This window comes from Tasmannia lanceolata, unplaced genomic scaffold, assembly GCF_043159265.1.
Source record: "Tasmannia lanceolata isolate RefF3 unplaced genomic scaffold, GAP_Taslan_0.1 ptg000015l, whole genome shotgun sequence".
Lineage (NCBI taxonomy): Eukaryota > Viridiplantae > Streptophyta > Magnoliopsida > Canellales > Winteraceae > Tasmannia > Tasmannia lanceolata.
The window spans coordinates 12674818-12692492 of NW_027518692.1; the positions used below are offsets into that span (position 1 = coordinate 12674818).

General features: G+C 37.2%; 1 protein-coding gene across 3 annotated transcripts; it reads right to left on the reverse strand.

The window, feature by feature from the left end:
* Positions 1-390: 390 nt before the first annotated feature.
* Positions 391-16699, reverse strand: LOC143845458 (adenylyl-sulfate kinase 3-like). 3 transcript variants are annotated; one of them, XM_077353813.1, is made up of 8 exons: positions 16547-16699; positions 15760-15901; positions 12060-12209; positions 11725-11843; positions 11555-11639; positions 7625-7671; positions 1092-1233; positions 391-760 (listed from the first exon to the last, which is right to left on the reverse strand). In XM_077353813.1, exons 2-7 carry the CDS (start codon positions 15881-15883, stop codon positions 1135-1137), a joined length of 624 nt encoding a protein of 207 aa, XP_077209928.1. In that variant the 5' UTR covers positions 15884-15901; positions 16547-16699; the 3' UTR covers positions 391-760; positions 1092-1134. The 3 variants fall into 3 exon arrangements, 2 of the variants coding, with proteins under 2 accessions (XP_077209928.1, XP_077209927.1); XM_077353812.1 differs by lacking the exon at positions 391-760 and adding an exon at positions 859-983; XR_013234416.1 differs by lacking the exon at positions 391-760 and adding an exon at positions 7838-7972 and having other exon boundaries at positions 1147-1233.
* Between the last annotated feature and the right edge of the window lie 976 nt (positions 16700-17675).

Consider the following 17675-nt stretch of genomic DNA (forward strand, 5'->3'; position numbering starts at 1 on the left):
CCACATATTGACATGGGCAATTTGTGCCGGGTCCCTTTCCCAATTTGTCCACCTTATTGGATAAGAGATTGATAAGTGTTTTTCAATTGGGGGCGACAATTGTCACCCAACATTTTTTTTTGTTTTTATTAAATTTCATGCCTATAAAAAGTGCACAAGAAATGGGTCAGCAGGTTGTAACCTCATTGAAATACAATGAGGCCCACCCACTTTGGTGCACTGGGTACCAGCTATGGTTGATCAGAACCATCCATCTGATAGTCCTTGCTTTGGATTAGCTGTGACGACAAAAATCAATTCAATCATCTAAACGTAATATCAAATAATATGTACTTTTGTTGCTGAAAATGGATGGCAAAAAAAAAAAAAAAAACCTAACTGCATATGAGATTCAAAGAAAGGCCCATGGTTCAAATTCAACAACTAAAACTGCACATTATTGGCTGTCAGGAATGTATGATTGGAGTGAGTTTTCAGTCAGATGAGATCCACAGAAAGGCCTATTAGATAGACCGTTCAGATCAATCAAAAGGTGGAACCCATTGTAATGTCTTAGGAGCGCCTTATTACATTACAATTACATGACTTGAACTGTCTTCCAGGTTTTTGGGTTCATCAGTTCAAGCTCTTACCTGCTATTGGGAATCGAATTCAAATCATTTTTCAGCAGAAGCTCAACCAGACCCTACTTTCACCCTCGAAATTCAGTTAGCTCTTGGGTTTGAGTTTTATCTCAGAACTACAGAATCTCCAGCACTTTCTACAAAACAAAACTTGGGTTCTAAATCAATTAAGAGAAAATAAAAATAAACGAGAAACTCTCAGCTCAACAGCCATGAGTAAGACTAGCTGACTCAGTTTTTAAACTATTGGCCTCTTCATAAGGTTTTCATAAGGTTCAAAAACAACTTGCAATGTCAATAATATGTTCAAACTCTACATTAATAGCTAAACAAGAACCAATTTTCAGATGAAATATTTCCCTGTGATAAATAAGTAATGAATAAATTAGTAACTGCTCACAAGTGTTGAAGCAAATAGAGCCATAAAATCACACCCATGGTATAGGTTGCAGCGAAAGAAGAACTTACGGAAGTACGAAAGATGGAAGGAATGTGAATAGAGGATGGATAATTACTCTTGAAGAAAGCCCTTCTCATCCAAGTAAGAAACAACTTGCCCTGCCATGGAAGACGGAGTAGGACAAAGGCCATCTATTTGTTGTATCTCTATCTGATAAAAACCAATTCATGTTTTCATTCAACATATATTAGCTGATTTGATTAGATAATCGTATTTCAAACTGCATGAGAAACCAGTGCATATGATACCGAGATACATAAACAGGTAGAAGCTAGGCACGGGTATAGAGAGCCAGGGTGTACAACAAATCAACTTCAGAAGCCCACTATGTATTATAAATAGCATAACATATACTCTCATGCATATAATTATAAAAGGAGATAATCAAATAACTCACTCTGTAACAAAAGCTGCAATACATAATGTATTTGTTTAGCAGGCACTGGTTCTTTCGTTTTTTTTCTTTGACAGATAGAAAGCATTGGTTTCACTATGTCGTAATGTTGTATGAGGAGTTTTCAGTCATGAGATATTGAGCATGTGAGCGAAGGTGTAATCGAAAACCCATTAGCATCTAGACCCATGTAACCCATGAGCTAAAAATATTGAAACATAGTGAACCTAAACACATAAATACGAAGTACATATGAATAACAAGCAGAACCTTGGGCAAATTTTAATTTTTTAAGCAGCAGAAATTACTAAAAAATGAAATATAGCTAATTATTCTTGACATATGTTGCCATATTTAGAGGATCAAAATGCTGACTCATGGTAGAGTTCTATAAGTTGCCATTCAGTAGTAAGTGACATGGTGCAAATGAATCTTATCATTATATAAACACCGGTGAATGTCATGGTTTTAAATTTCCACCGAAATGCTTAAACCAAAATCACAAGTGTAATAGCAGCATACTATATTTGTATGTATTACATAATTATATATTTATATTTATATGAATTGCATGTGCAATGTGGTGCATGCATTATGTATGAATATCTATATGAATTACTGTACATGTGAATTTGTGCTAATTCTAGCATTTCCTGAAGTTTCATCTTGAAATTCTATCATTTGCAGATATTTCCGAGATTTTACAGGATTTCCACCGAGATTTTACAGGATTTCCACCGAGATTTCAACCGAAATTGAAATGTTTCCATTTCCGTGCCAACCGAAACCAAAATTTAAAACCTCTGTGAATGTACCCACCAAGAAAGCATTCGTAAATACGCATAGCTTTGAATATGTTGCTTTGCATGAAGAGAAGTGAACATACCAAAATGTCAACATATAGCTTTGAAGTGTTGCAACTGCTAAAGTATATCAAGCAAAATGAATCTATCTTTGTGCAAATATTGGTGAATATACAAGTAGAATAGCTTTGGACGTTTTGGAATTTTTTTAATGGAACTTTGGATGTGTTGCAAGAGGTAAGAAATTAGTCTTCCAGGTTTGGCTGGCATCCACTCCCACACCGGATAAGTATAGTATTATAGTATGAATTTTTTTATGTCATGCAACACATTCGGGGCTAACATGGAGAGATGCTTGGCAAAAAATGGATTGGCTGGCATCCACTCCCAACTTTTTGTAGAGCCATTTTCAACAACACTCAAAAGTTATAGTGAATAAGACCATATGGATTTTATAGGTATTTATGTTGATGTTTCCATCCAGGAAAAACGCTGAACTGCCCCATCCGCAAAGGAGAAAGCTTCTAAATCAGGTCAGGCTACCAGATTTTCTAAATAAGCCAGCATTTTCTAAAGAAAACATAAAATGTGTATCCTATTAAACCCAAAAAAAATTCAAGTATTTACAGAAACTAGCATTTCAAATTTAAATAAGGGGCATTTCCCATTCCCTGTGTTTTTCCCTCACTGGTCTCCAATGGCAACCAATCAAAGGTGCCAATACCATTAATATTTTATTCAATATCAAAAAATTTAATTTATCTAGAAAGTTTGAGAGAAAATTTTGACACAAATAAATGATCAATTGAGTCAATGAAACAGTCCCATAAATTTTAAATATTCCAGTTAATATTTGAAATTCCAAGGGTGGTCCCAAGATGGCAACTATGAGGAGTGAAAATTATTAGGTTGCTTAGCAAGTTTTAACCTTTTGAAAAACTCAAACCTAATTTGGAAATTAAGAGATCAACAATGAAATTTAAGCACACAAGTTAAATCTAGAGGTGCAATGCAAAAATAAAGAGCTAGAGTTCAAGAGAGAGTGCACCCGAGATTTAAAGTGGTTCGGTCCTCAAAACGCGAGGCCTACTCCACTCCACCAACAAAGACCCGTTGATGGCTTCACTAAGTGATCTTCTTAACCTCGGCGAAGATCAATGCCGATTACACAATTCCAACCGCCTTTAACCTTGGTGGCAATCTTCACCACGGAGAGTGGGCTACGCTTCTCCGAACACTCGCCCAATACAAGTTCTTGAAAAGAAAGAAAGAACAAAAAACAATCCCTCACAAGGGTTTCCAAAATGTAGAAGATGTACAAATTGAGCCTATGATCCAAATCCTAATCTTTAGATGATGAGAGGCATAAACAAGTTTGATTCACTCTATGGATGTTCAAGTAGGTTTTTAGAGTGTTAGGATTGATGTTCTTGAAGTTTAGAATGCCCATATATATAGGAAAACCAAAATATGACCGTTCAATGGCATTGTGGTAATTCCAGCAAAATTCCCAACGGCTCAAAATATGACCGTTATAGTGTTCTCGGAGTTCCGAGCATATTTCTCGGAGTTCCGAGAATTCTTGGAGTTTCGAGAAAAAATCTCGGAGTTCCGGGAATACAAACAGAACTTGGAAAAAGTCTACTGGACCATTTCTCGGAGCTCCGAGAGATTTCTCGGAGTTCCGAGCTCGGAGCTCCGAGAATTCTCTCGGAGTTCCGAGAAGCCTATGTTTAGCAGATTTTTCACTTCTGTTTTTGGGCTTCCAATTTCTCACCAACTTGGGATTGCTATGAGGGTTCCAAGGTGTTGGAACACCACAAGGACAATCTCTTATACATTTAGGGAGTGTGAGATAAACTTAATTATGCCTCTTAAAATCTAAAACTAAGATTGGATTTTATACAATCTAAATTGACTTCGATCTTCAATGCGATTCTTCAAGTCTTCATTTGTCTTGGATCTCCGATGTCTTTGGCCTTCATAAGCGGTCCAATGCGAGCTTCTTTGGCCTTAATCCAAGCAATGATGTCTTTAAGCAATTATGATCTACAACTTAGACAATCAAACACATTAGTGATCATAAATCACTTGTGTATTGGAATCATCAAAATACGATGGGAATTGCCAAGGTGGGAACCATTGGGCTTACAATATTAGTTCTCAATCTGAATGTCAAATAGTATAACAATATGATTCGAGTACCATTTACCAAGTCAAGAACTTGTACAATTACGAAAACTGTGCAGAAATACAGCTTGAGCCCTTGGAGTGGACAACAATCAATAATAATTGAATACCGGAATAATGTTTCCCTTAATAGTTCCATTCTTTAGTGAATAACGTCTAGGAAGGATGCACGTACTTAGAGGGATTGTTCTCTCTCTTCCTCTTTAATAAAGTTTCATCATCATTCCAAAAAAATCATCTAAGAGGGATGTAAAGTTCATCTCACTGGTTGCAAGGCTGCAATACCCATATTCATAGGAAAAGTATCCACCAATTTTTATTCAGTAGCGTACCTCATTTGTCAATGATTAACTACCCATTTTTCCGATTTAGTAATTCCAACAAAAGGAAAAATGATACTTGCCAACAGGCCAACTAACATCCCAAATTTCCCAGACCTGACACCCAAAGCCCAAAGGGGAAGCCTTCAATTGATTAAGGATCTTTCAAGATAATCAAGTTCATAGGAGTGTAATTGGCTTGTGAGATCACATAGTTCCTATAATAGAATCTAGAAATCTAAATGCAATGAGTTTATTCCCACATGGATGAGTGCACTGTCAAAGGTAGAGTCCAATATCTATCCGGTGGGAGTTAAGGCGGTAGCTGAGGAGTTTAATTCTACCGTTTCAAAAAAATATCTATAGTAGATTTGTTGGTGGTAGGGGATTCCACTGCCAAAGATAATTCAGTTTCTCACAAGGGACCTGAAAATCAAGTCTCCGATGAAAAGTCGCCGGAGAAAGATAATTCCCTGGAAAAGGAAGGAACTCCTCTGGAAAATCCTGAGGGTAAATTGTCAATACCATCGCTAGGGAGCCGTTGGATGGGCCCTTAACGTTTTTTGAATTTCCTTCCGCTTTGGGAATGGAAAAGTCGTCAGGAAAAGTAAAAAGTAAGAAATCATCATTGAGAGGGAAGATAGACGGTCATGGAAAAGGAGCGATTCAGAAATCCTTAAATGCTGAGACACATGGCCTCATGGGGAAAGCTATCAGAAAAGATATTTCTGACAGTTTCAATCTGCAGTCGGCAGTAGATGGAAAGGCCATCAAATTTAAAAATTGATTTTTTAATGGGAACAAAAAGTACAAAGGAAGATTGAGGGATTTGAAATCTAATAAATGTTAGGACAATGGGTTTTGTATCAATACCCCTCTGATAAGCAATTGTCACATGTTGGTAAGGTCGGTCACGCTGGTCGAGGCTCGCATGTCGAGTCACATTTATTGGCCACTAAAGGCAGTCTTTCCCTGTTTAAAAGGAGGCTCTTGGGCCGTCTTAAGAAAGAAGAAATCAATAAGAAAGATTTAACCTCCGAAGTTAAACTTTTTCTGAAAGATTTTGATAAACCGCTCTCTCCCAACATGTCTGGTGTAGAAGGATCCAGTATCAGGAAGAGGAAGGCCAGCTCCTTCGTTGTTGAGGACCTTGAACTACTTAAGGAGTTGGAGTACGGCGAGAACATGGCTTCAGAGGAATTTCCCACTAAGAGAAATTTCGATGGGGATTTGGAAAAAACAGTGGAAGCAATTCAAAAATGATGCAAGGGAGAACATGGAGGAGTTCATAAAAGTATCAGGAAAGACACATGTTAAGAGTGCATATGTTCCCGTCTATAAGCTCCCTCACTTCAAGGATGATTTAGGCGATGAAAGGAGGATTCGTTGACGGTGGTGGGAGGAGGAGAAGGCGGTAGAGATAGAAAGGTTAGAAAAACTGGTGGCAGCTTCTGTAGAGGAATCTAAAGAGTCCCGAGATTCGCTGGATAGGGAAGTAAGTTAGGAAGTTCGAGAACGGTTGGGAAAGGGAGAAGAAGGCAGAGATAAAAACAAAATCATTGAGGAATATCCAGGGGGGTAGAGGAAAATGGTTATTCCTCTGAGGAATTTGATGAAATGTTGGCTACGGAGATGTCTTTGGGATAGGCTATGACGATGACCTTGAAGCTACCAAAAAAAAAAAAGGTTGTGGGTATGGCAATAAGAGATCTGAAAGAAAAAAGGGAGAACCATAGTGAACAGGAGCCTGGGAAGCGGGTTGATGCTGAGGAGGCCGAGAGTCATGAACCCTAAAGGAACTATCATCCAACCCCTCTCTTGTAGATAGTCAGCTTTTTAGGTTTGGTGTTAGCTTTTGGCTTTTTTGTGATCTTTTTTTAGGTTGTTGATATTATGGGCATGCTGGGAAACAGATAGTTAGTGCAGCGTTTTGGATTGTGGTGGCATAGTTTTTCTTTTATAAGTGATGAGAGGTTTTTTTGTGCGAAGAATAGACTTAAAAGATGGTGGTAGTTACAGGGCAAGGTTGTTAAAATGATGGGAACCGTGTGGTCAGAAAGAAGATGGTTGGTTAACTTATAAGGTGTTTAGTTTTTTAAGAAGGTGGATTTTATTACTCTGGAGGTAGCATGTGAGCGAAGGACACGATGAAGATCTTCACTATGCTTCAATACATGTGGCCGTTCTAGGCATGGATTTAAATTTCAGTATTTTTTTTTTCAAATTTCGGTCATTTCGGTTCGGTCAAAATGACACAATTTTGGCTGACATCCAAACCGGAATCCGAAATTTTCAGATTTCGATCCCAACTGAAATCCAAAATTTCGGCCGAAATTTAAAACCATGGTTCTAGGCACTAATCTTTAATTGGAAGCTGTTGAGCATTCGCTTGGAAGTTGATTCCCCTTAGCTTGAGAGACTTTAGGGTCATTCGCTTTGGGTGATATCCTTCCCTAGAGCCTTTTGTTGCCCTCAGGAGGTTCGGAGAGAAGAAATTTTAGTAGTGGATCTGGAGGTTGTTTGATTAGGAGATCCGTCAGATCAAGCTTGTCACGATGTAACTAAGAATAGTTCTTTTTGTTTTATCTTTAGGTCAGGAGTATACTCCTGATTAATCATACTATGTAAATGCAAATTGGGACCTCTGGTCCCCAATGTAATTCTCATAGTATAAATATATTTTGTCAAATTTCCAAAAAAAAAAAAGTGCACTGTCAAGCATATGTGTTCAACAAAAACATAACTATGTAGTGACATGCATTATTTCAAAGTCTTTACAAGTTCATTTGTGTGTGAAAGAGTCCATTAGTTTGCAAAGTTTTGAAAAGATGTACCTCACAATTCAATGGTGGCTCATACGGATCATCTATTCCAGTAAAACCTGTAAAGTAATTAGAAAATTAGAAAAATGAATGCAAACTATTAGGGCACGTTCGGCAAGGCTTCTCATTTACGCCCGATTAAACGGGCGAGAAACGGAGTGATGAGAATCTTTAGAAGAGGATATTTTTGTTTGAAGAATCCTATTTTTTAGTTGAAAAAGTAGCTGATATTTTAGAAACGGGCAGTTTCGGGTCACAGCCGAACGAGATTATTGAGATTTTTTTGGCTTTCCCCATTCTCAGCCTCAAAAAAGGGGAACATCCCGTCAAAGAATAGTTGCCGAACACGCCCTTAGCTGCCTGAAAACACATTTTTGTTTTGCTTCAGAGAAGGGAACGTAAGGGGAAATATATAAAACAATACTCATCCAACCTCTATTAAAATACTTCAAGCAACTGAACAATTTATAATCCAATGATTCAAACTTCCAATTACAATGGTGATTAAACAATAATCATTGCCAACATTAAAGCAATATTCATCCAACGTCTATTAAAATACTTAAAGCAACTGAACAATTTATAATCTAATGATTCAAACTTCCAATTACAATGGTGATTAAACAATAATCATTTCCAACATTAAAACAATACTCATCCAACATTTCAGAACATACGAAATTGGCATTGTTTTACTGACACTCTATTTTAGTATGTATACTGGTTAGATAAGATTTACTCAAAAAACTGACGACACATAACAGCATGGCGTGCAGTCCCTTTAGGCAAGAAAACTGAAATGCCAGTTAGGAACCAAAACCAGAGGAGACCAAGCCATTCCTTTTTATCACTAGCCAACAACCACCCGGATTTTGTTGGCCCTAGTGGACTTCAAAAGTCACTCAGAAATGAGAAACCACAGAACAAGATATGGGTTTTTGGTTTTGGATTTGTGAAGAGTCTTAATGATCTCATTTTCTCATCAATTTATTTATCTGATCACAGAATGCAAAATGCATCACCACTTACTTTTAGAAGAATCCTATCCCCCATTTGGCAACAATAGAATTTTGGTCTTAAAAATCTTGAGTCCCCTTGATATTCTTTATCGTACTTTCCTCCATTGATATGGATAATGTTAGGGTAATGAGACTCTCTACCAACTCTTTTTTTTTTTTCTGAATGGTTCTCAACCAACTCAAATTTTCATGTATTAGATAGAAACCACTTCAACTGCCTATCCCTACAATATCAAGGATATAAAACCAGACCTGAAGTGGACAAAGCTTCTTTGCCTCTTTTCACGCGATGCATGCAATTGACAGTATTCAGTTGCAGTGAGAATGAGTTGCCAATGGGTATTACCTTTTGAATATACAGTTGTTTTTAGTGTACGATTTACTGGGCCTAATATATTAGACTCCAAAATAACAGAAGAGTAAATGTCATCCAGATTTACTCAGTCTTATATGTTAGACTCCAAAATTACAGAAGGAAGAGTAACTGTCATCTAGATTATAAAAGAGATAAGGGGCATCAAGCTGCACTAATTTCCCTAAATTTAAGGAGATGATATCATATTAAACTCCTAGAAAGAACTGTTCTCTCACTTTTCATAAATGTCTACAAAACATTTGACTCAGGGAGAGAGAAAAACAATAAAACGAGATACTGGGTTCTCGTTTTTATGACAAGGGAGACTCTGATGCATCATATCTACGTATCTAGGAAAAACACAATAGTTTGTCCTAATCCATAACATGTCTCAAATGAAGTTTCAGATTCAGTAAATTGCATTAATTAACTAGTACACCGGGAAAAAAAACAGAAAAAACACACATCCATTGACCAGAACACAAGTACCAGTAACCAGTATCCCATCATGAGGTAGGATGTGGGAACAACTAAGATTCAGAGAACAAAAATCCATCACGAATTATTCTTTTATCAATCTTCACTATCAAGATACTCATGTGCGAGCGCGCGCCCGGGGGGGACGCTCAGTAGTTGTCGTAGGGGAAATTGATATGTCGGATTCAATAAACTGCATCAATGGACTAGAAGACAAAGAAGAAAGACTACATTAATTACAAGAAATCAAAAACCTGTAACCAAGGTTTTAAATTTCAGTTTCGGTACCTATTTCTGACCCCACCGAAATCCGAAATTTGGTAATAGTTAAAAAATATTATTTAATTAATTTCGGACCGAAATACCGCAATTTCGGACTGAAATACCGAAATTTTGTAATATTAAAAAAAAAATATATATATATATATATATGAGGAAAAGGATTGTACGCTCGACCGTACCTAAAGTTAGGTACGGTAGAGTGCCAAATCACATGGGTCCCCCATTTTTGGTGGGTCCCCCATTTTTGGTGGGCATCTAAACCATTCATTTGCAAGGCTCCATCATAGATAGGGTGCATACCAAAAATCAGCACCATTGAATCATCCTAACCCCTCCAAAACTGGAGGCCAAAATGGGCAGATTTGTGGACAAACACTGTCTGTCCATTTTGGCCTCCACAAATGGATGGGTTAGGATGATCCTATGGAGCTGATTTTTGGTATGCACCCTATCTATGATGGGGCCTTGCAAATGAATGGTTTAGATGCTCACCAAAAATGTGGGACCCATGTGATTTGGCACTCTACCGTACCTAACTTTAGGTACGGTCGAGCGTACAATCTTATTCCTCATATATATATATATATATATATATATATATACATTTTCTAGAAATTTCGGCAAAAATTAACGAAATTCCAAATTTCGGCAAATTTCGGTTTCGGTCGAAATTTAAAACCATGCCTGTAACCAGACTCCATCAGGAGGTGGGAACCTTATAACAACCAAAATCCATCAAGAATTTTGTTTTATCAATGATTTTCTGCATAAATGAATTGACTTGATAACAGGACTTCACTGATCAGATGAAAGCTAAAACTGAAAATAAATCTTGAAAACTTGACCAAAAATCCGATGAGTGGAGTTGGGCTGAGGTTCAGCTGAATCTCAGTTTTTTATAACCGACCCAACCACTTTTTGATGACTACCACGTTTCCGTCTTCACCCAAGTCCTAGGTCCTAGCAAAGAGTTTGGGTGGAAACGTTCTGCCCAGTTTATGCCAGGGTTCACGTGGGTTGTATACAATAAATTCAAACAGTGTTGGTATTGCATAGTATAAATATGTCAGTTTAGGAGATTTTGGTTGATGGGGGAGGGCAGATCAAATATTACTTGCATTTGCTGGCCCAGTATCGTAACAATATTGAGATTATGCCTATTGCCTACAAATCACAATTGCAATACCCACAATATAGAAATCTGTAATAATTTATTGCTCACCACTTGATTTCATATTAATATGGTAGAACATATACTTTGCAATTCCCTGCCTTTTCATAGAGGAAATAGAGCTGATACTTTTTATGCCGACTGCTCAACTATGGTTTTCTTGCCCGGGTAAATGGAAGACTTGTAACGATATATGCGTAAGAGTCTTGCTTTTGCATTTAAAATGGGCGTAAAACAAATTTTACACCCTATGTAGAAAGAAACGGAACCTTAGGAACAAGAGCCAGTTGTACTGGCACAAGTTTACAATAGGTAATCCAAAGTCCAAACAAATCTCCTAACATGAGCCCTAAATTCAGCAAAGGTCATGTGCAGATGTGCTTATTAACTCTACCACTAACAAACTGCTTCCCTGTATTGAATGGGGTTTCTAAGTTTGCAGAGTATGTACAAGCTAGTAGGGCAAAAAAGTTTGTAGGGTTGGCAGTTCAAGTTTGTGTTCTTTGGTAGGGGAAAGCCCACATGGAACTGTGTTGGTGGATATAAGGATTGATGGAAATGTGGGAGAAAGTTTAATGCCCATATGCATTTAAGTTGGGGGAGTGGAGTTGAATTAAATGATCATGAAAAATGAATACCTTTGATCTTTCCTGCACGTGCAAGCTTGTAAAGGCCTTTCGAGTCCCTCGACTCACAAACTTCTAGGGGCATGTTCATGAAAACCTGTTACATAAACATAAGTTGATATTCCAACTACAAGAAATAGGTTCTAGGTAGGTGCAATAAACAAGTTATGAGAACCACCAACCTCAATAAAATTTCCTTCTGGCAAAAGTGCACGACAATCGTCACGGTCTTTTCTATATGGAGATATCAAACTAGCAATGCATATTAAACCAGAATCTGCAAACAGCTTTGACACTTCCCCTAAAATTTGAGGCTTTAATAAATTAGAAATGATTTAAAACGAAAAGTATCTAAAATAGTACATTCCCAGCACCAAGAAGACCTTGTTTGGCACATAGAATTTATTAAAATAGATTTTTTACAGCAAGAACCAAGTGTTTAAGGTTATTGATGAGCTTAGCTACCTAGCAAACTATGATTGAACTTAACAATCATACTACACACAACCATACTTACCGATCCTGCGTATATTTTCCACACGATCTTCTGGTTTGAAACAAAGATCCTTGTTTAGTCCATGCCTAACATTGTCACCATCAAGGATGTAACTAAGATTTCCTCTAGAGTACAGTTCTCGATTTAATGTGCATGCAAGTGTGCTTTTCCCTACACAATTTGAACATGGAAGTTAAAATATGAAAATTTTTCAAATATAATAGTAGCATGATACTCAGAAGCAGAATTTCTCGGAAACAAAACAAAGTACAAGACACAGGAAATATTCATAAATTCTCCAAAAGTGGCCTTAATGATTCTAAAATTACAGTGCAGGATGACACTAGCAGGTCTGTAACATATAACCACATGATTCCCAAAAAGTCATTCTGAAGTGCAAAATCAATTATATGATCTGATGAGCAAACTTGAGTTCTGATCCCTGATATAAGGGCTCATGGTATAGAGAATTATGTGTTGGATAAGTTATATTTATTTCAATTGCCTTTCCTTTTCATGACAGACAATTGGGAAAGACACCACTAGGATGAAGCTAATATTAGCATAGCTAAAAAAGCAGGGCTCTGATACTTTTAAGTTCATGGATCCTCCATTAGCATGTGTAATTTGTCAATAAATTTGAAAAATATTTGTTTCCTCTAGTGTTGTTCTATATTAAGTGTAATTGATAAGGAACATTTAGGATTTAAATATTAATCATCATTCAAATTTGAAACTACAAGGGACATGTCCAACTCCATCAATTTTCAACATCTTCGTTAATAATCCAGATACCTCAAGATGGATCTCACATCAATCTCGTACCCTGTGAAACATATCATTTTAGTCTCAATGTTGGAGCCCTGGTGAATCCATGTCCGTCATATCAGAGTATTACAGTTTCAATAATGATAATTCACTCCCTCCCCTTCCCTCGAATAAAAAGACTTGACGAGAAGATCTAGCACTATGGGACCTCTTAATCTGGAAATCTGTACAGAGAAAGTTCAATACCCCACTGAATCAGTTGCTTCTACTGAAGAATATGGAACAATTGATTTGATCAAACACACTCTTATTCTATGTTCAAAGTTAGAGTGTTTTGTTGTACGGATTTTGGAATTGCTGGTGGTTCTCGGTTTGTCTTTCTAATTATAAGAACATTCTGCACCTACAACATCCAATTCTTTCAATTTATACACCTAAATGAGCATAATTTTATGTTTGGAGTCCACCTCCCTGTAAGGCTGATCTCATTATTAGGTTGTGTTAAGATAGGAGATTTCTTGTAATACACTAGACCAATTTAATCATTAGAAGTTAGAAGTCTTGCAGCATTTCAGTAGATATCTCCATGTTTTGAGCAGTTTTTTGACATGTAATTTTCCTAGTTTTATTATTATTATTATTATTGAATTGTAACTTTGCTAGTTTTATTTCCAGTACTTTTATGCAATTACGAAAATCCTTTTCTTTTTGACCGACAAAAAAAAAATCGTAGTAAAAATAAATGCAATAACACAGAAAGAGCATAAGTCCCAACACAGGCTCTCTCTCTCTCTCTCTCTCTCTCTCTCTCTCTCTCTCTCTCTCTCTCTCTTCTTGGAATGAAACCAACTAGGTTGGAGGGAGAAGATGCGATTCAAGAGAAGAAAACTGTTCTCTTGATGCCAAACACACAAAAAAACAGCCCCAAGTTGTTCCTAGGCCATTAACTCTAGGGCTGGCAATTTCACCCGTGAAAGCAAGGGATCCACCCAGCCCCGCCCGGCATGGGGATTCCCCGATTTGACCGGGGATGGGGGTGGGGACGGGGGTTTAAAAAAATTCCCCGATGCGAGGACGGGGATGTAGTTGGGCCCGCCCCGGACCCATTAATCAATACCATTTACTTTAGTTTTTTTTTTTTTTTCGTAAGAACTGGATTGGGAATATAATATTAAACATTTCAGTTTCATATTTGCATTTCTTTCTTTTAGGCTAGTGATTTTGGAACTACCATATTTTGATAAGTGCACAAATTTTTGTGTGTTTAAAATTAAAACTTAAAAGACAACTAGACAAGATGAGTTAGCTGAAGATATCAAAACATGGGACTGCCAACATCATCTTAGGTCTTTTTAACTTTACCTTATAAGTTTTAACCCTAACAAGTAACAAAGGGAAGTGATATATCCGCCTCTTTTGATTAGGGGCACCCATCAGTAGTGTATGAATGATTAAAGAGGGGCTGATGTTGGGGGGGGGGGGGGGATTTTGTCCCCTAAGGATGCAGGGCGGGGATGGGGAGGGGATATTCCCCATGGGTGTGGGACGGGAAAAATTCCCCGCTGCAAGGAAGGGGCCGGGGAATGCAACATCCGGCCCCGACCCGCCCCGTTGCCAGCCCTAATTAACTCCCACAAGAGAGATTTCCAATGTGGTCAAGTCCATATAGCAAGCTCCCAATGCAATATTTCCAAAGAAGTCCAACTGCATACGGGTCAAGTGGTCAAGCTTAGAATTCTCTCTCTCTCTCTCTCTCTCTCTCTCTCTCTCTCTCTCTCTCTCTCTCTCTCTCTCTCTCTCTCTCTCTCTCTCTCTCTCTCTCTCTCTCTCTCTCTCTCTCTCTCTCTCTCAGATCACTTATCAGCCATAGCCTTTGTGATGGGGATCGTAGGCGTCCCTTACGGGTTTATTCTAGGCGGGGTCGCACTCAAGAGCCCCCGTAGGGATCAATTTATTGTTTGTAGGGACATTTTGGGGATTTTTGGGTTTTTTAATGGCAGGACTTTTGGGTTTATTAGGGATATTTTGGTCTATTATTGATATTAGAGACGTTTTAGTCTTTTTATTATTGTTGGTTGCCTATATATAGGCCAGTTATAGACTTTATTGTCACTTTTGATGTTTTATTGAGATTATTACCTGAGTTCTCCTCCTGATCTTCTTCTTCTTCTTCTTCGTCCTAGCCTACATCACTTTGCCACTCTGTGAAGCCTTTTCCTTAATGTTATTGTTGCTTCCCAGAATTATGGACTAAAGGCATCTGACACCCTATTTTACCACTTAAGGACATCTGTTTAGTCCACAATTCTGAGGGGAGGGAATAAGAGGCAGAACCATTAGGTAAAAGGATTTGTAGAACTAGTGAAGAGGGTTTTCTCCTTGGTTATTTCTTCTTCTCTCTTAATGATGTTTTGTCATATTAAGAATGAAAATGCACACTGGTAAAGAATATAAAATATAAGTTCATAGTTACTATTCAAAACTTATCGTTATATTATGTAATGTTAGTTAGCAATGGCTTTTTTCAATTTAATGCAAATGAAATATAACTCATATACTGCATGATGAAAATAATAGCTTAAACAAGTAATAAAAACAAATAGATAATCAAGATCGACAAGCATGAAAGAAAACTAACTATAATAAAGCATGTATAACAATAGTGAGTGACAATGTAGCCTGTGCAAAATGTAACCAAATATAACATCTCATGACTAATAGCTTAAACTAGAGAGACATTTGAGTAGTTTAGCACAAACTATAGTACTATACAACCCCATAGAATTCATAGAACATTGAAGTACAAAAAATGAGTCTGGATTTGTAATAAAAATGACATGGAACTTTACGCGATAACAATTAGCAAAGAATGGGAACCTTCGCCACCAGCTGCCCTTGCATTGTAATAGACTTAATAGAAAATATGATTGAGCTGATAATTTCATTAACCAACCTGACCCGCTGAGACCCGTAATCCATACAACGCATCCTTTTTGCTTGAGTAACTTCTGTCTTTCAAGTTTTCCGATTGAACATTCTTGCCAGAAAATGTTCGTCGACTTCCCCACACTAGACATCAGAGAGTGATCTTTTCCCTTGTTAAACAATAAAAAACTGCTGTTCAGGATTTAAATATTGGAAACCCAATAACAAAAAAGTGGATTTATACAAATCAACCCTTTACATTACTATATTCAATCATAGAACAATGGAAATATTATAATTGGTAAAAGATGCTTGGCTCAGGCCATTAGGGATCAAGGCATGGTTTTGGCAAGTCATTAGATTTTAGTTAATACCCAAATTCCCTACACAAGGAACAAGATCAGAAATACAGAACTGATCTGTTCATCTAAGAATTCAAAATTTTAAAGTCGATCAATGCCAATTTTAAAAATTAAATGTCATTACAAGCATCATTTTGGATGAATTGGTTTGTGGATAAATCCCACCAAAGAGTTTCCACGATCAAAAACAAATTGAACTCACAAACAAAATAAATTAAAGTATAATAAAAAGCATATACTTTAATCTAAGGAATTTTGAGGTATGAAATGACATATATTAAAGTATTGATGTCTGGGTAGTCTTCCATCAATCTTGATTCATATTGATGGATTTTTATCTCGTTAATGGCATTATCCTAACGTGCATTCTCTGTATTTCAATCTAAAGAATGGAAAAGTTAAATGAAATCTTAACTCCCTAGGGTTTCAGATTTGAGAAACAAGAGAAAATACCTGCAAATAGTACCAGAGGAAGCCCTAGAGAGAGCAAGGGAGAGATTTTAATGGGATCGTGGGATTGTGAGATTTTAATGGGATTGTGAGATTCTAATAATGGGATTGTCTTAAACCATTCACGTGTTAGTCCTTGCCCTCGGTAAGCCCATTAAAACCTCCACAAATTGCAGGGCTAGGATTATCCTATAAGACCCATTTTGGGGCATGCCTATCTATGGTAGGGATCAACACAATAAGGGTTTAGATCATCTATTCATGTGGGGGCCTTGTTGTATTTTTTGCTGAACTCATCCTAAATCTTAAAGCTTAAACCCTAAACCCTACTACCACTAGTGGAGTAACTCAATTTTATTTGAAAAAGATTGCAGCTAGTATAGATTTACTCCCATTACTAGATCATTTGGATGTGAGTAATTCAATTTCAGGAGTAACTTGATTTCGTCTGAAATAAAATTGCAACTAAAATAGATTGTGGTGAAATTGTTTTACACTTTTTGGATGGCATCCAGGTTGATGTGTAGATTGATTACATTGTTTGGTTGGAAGCCGATTTTTTTTTCTTTTTATTTACAAAAATATAATTTCATTAAAAACTTTAATAAAAGGTGTTTGGATACTACAGTTTGGGTAGCACATTTTCTATGAAACCTATTTAATTGAGTATAGGTAATCTAACATGAATCCACGTAGAAGAACCTAACTAGAGCCAGGATTAGAGCCGGATAGATTCCTTTCACATTCTTCCTGAAGTTTTTCTAAAGGATTCATTCAGCCGACCCCAAATAGTTTGGGACAAAAGCTTTGTTGAGTTGAGTTGAGGAAATCTAAAATGGAATTCAACGAAAGTGTATGAACCCCTTATTTCAATTTTTTTCCTTATTTGATAGGTAAGCTAGGATTAACCTCGGACCTCTAGGTTGACGAGCAAAGCCTTGACCATTGAGCTAGAAGCTCAATCCCTCCTATTTCAATTTTAATGAAAAAAGTGTTGGATGTGAAGTCAACATTGGTGGCTGCCATGGTAGACCAACAACCCATGGTGGCTGCCCTCTTCAAAAACAATGCCCACGGACCACTTTCCCTTTTTTAAAGAAAACGGCAGCATCCCCCTCAATGTCAAATTTGG

Excerpts from the sequence above, each read along its gene's own strand:
- LOC143845458 (XM_077353813.1), bottom strand. The coding sequence starts at position 15,883 with ATGTCTAGTGTGGGGAAGTCGACGAACATTTTCTGGCAAGAATGTTCA. Across the intron at positions 12,210-15,759 it reads TACGGGTCTCAGCGGGTCAG|GGAAAAGCACACTTGCATGC; the intron begins GTTGGTTAATGA and ends CAAATTGTGTAG. Across the intron at positions 11,844-12,059 it reads GGAAAATATACGCAGGATCG|GGGAAGTGTCAAAGCTGTTT; the intron begins GTAAGTATGGTT and ends CTCAAATTTTAG.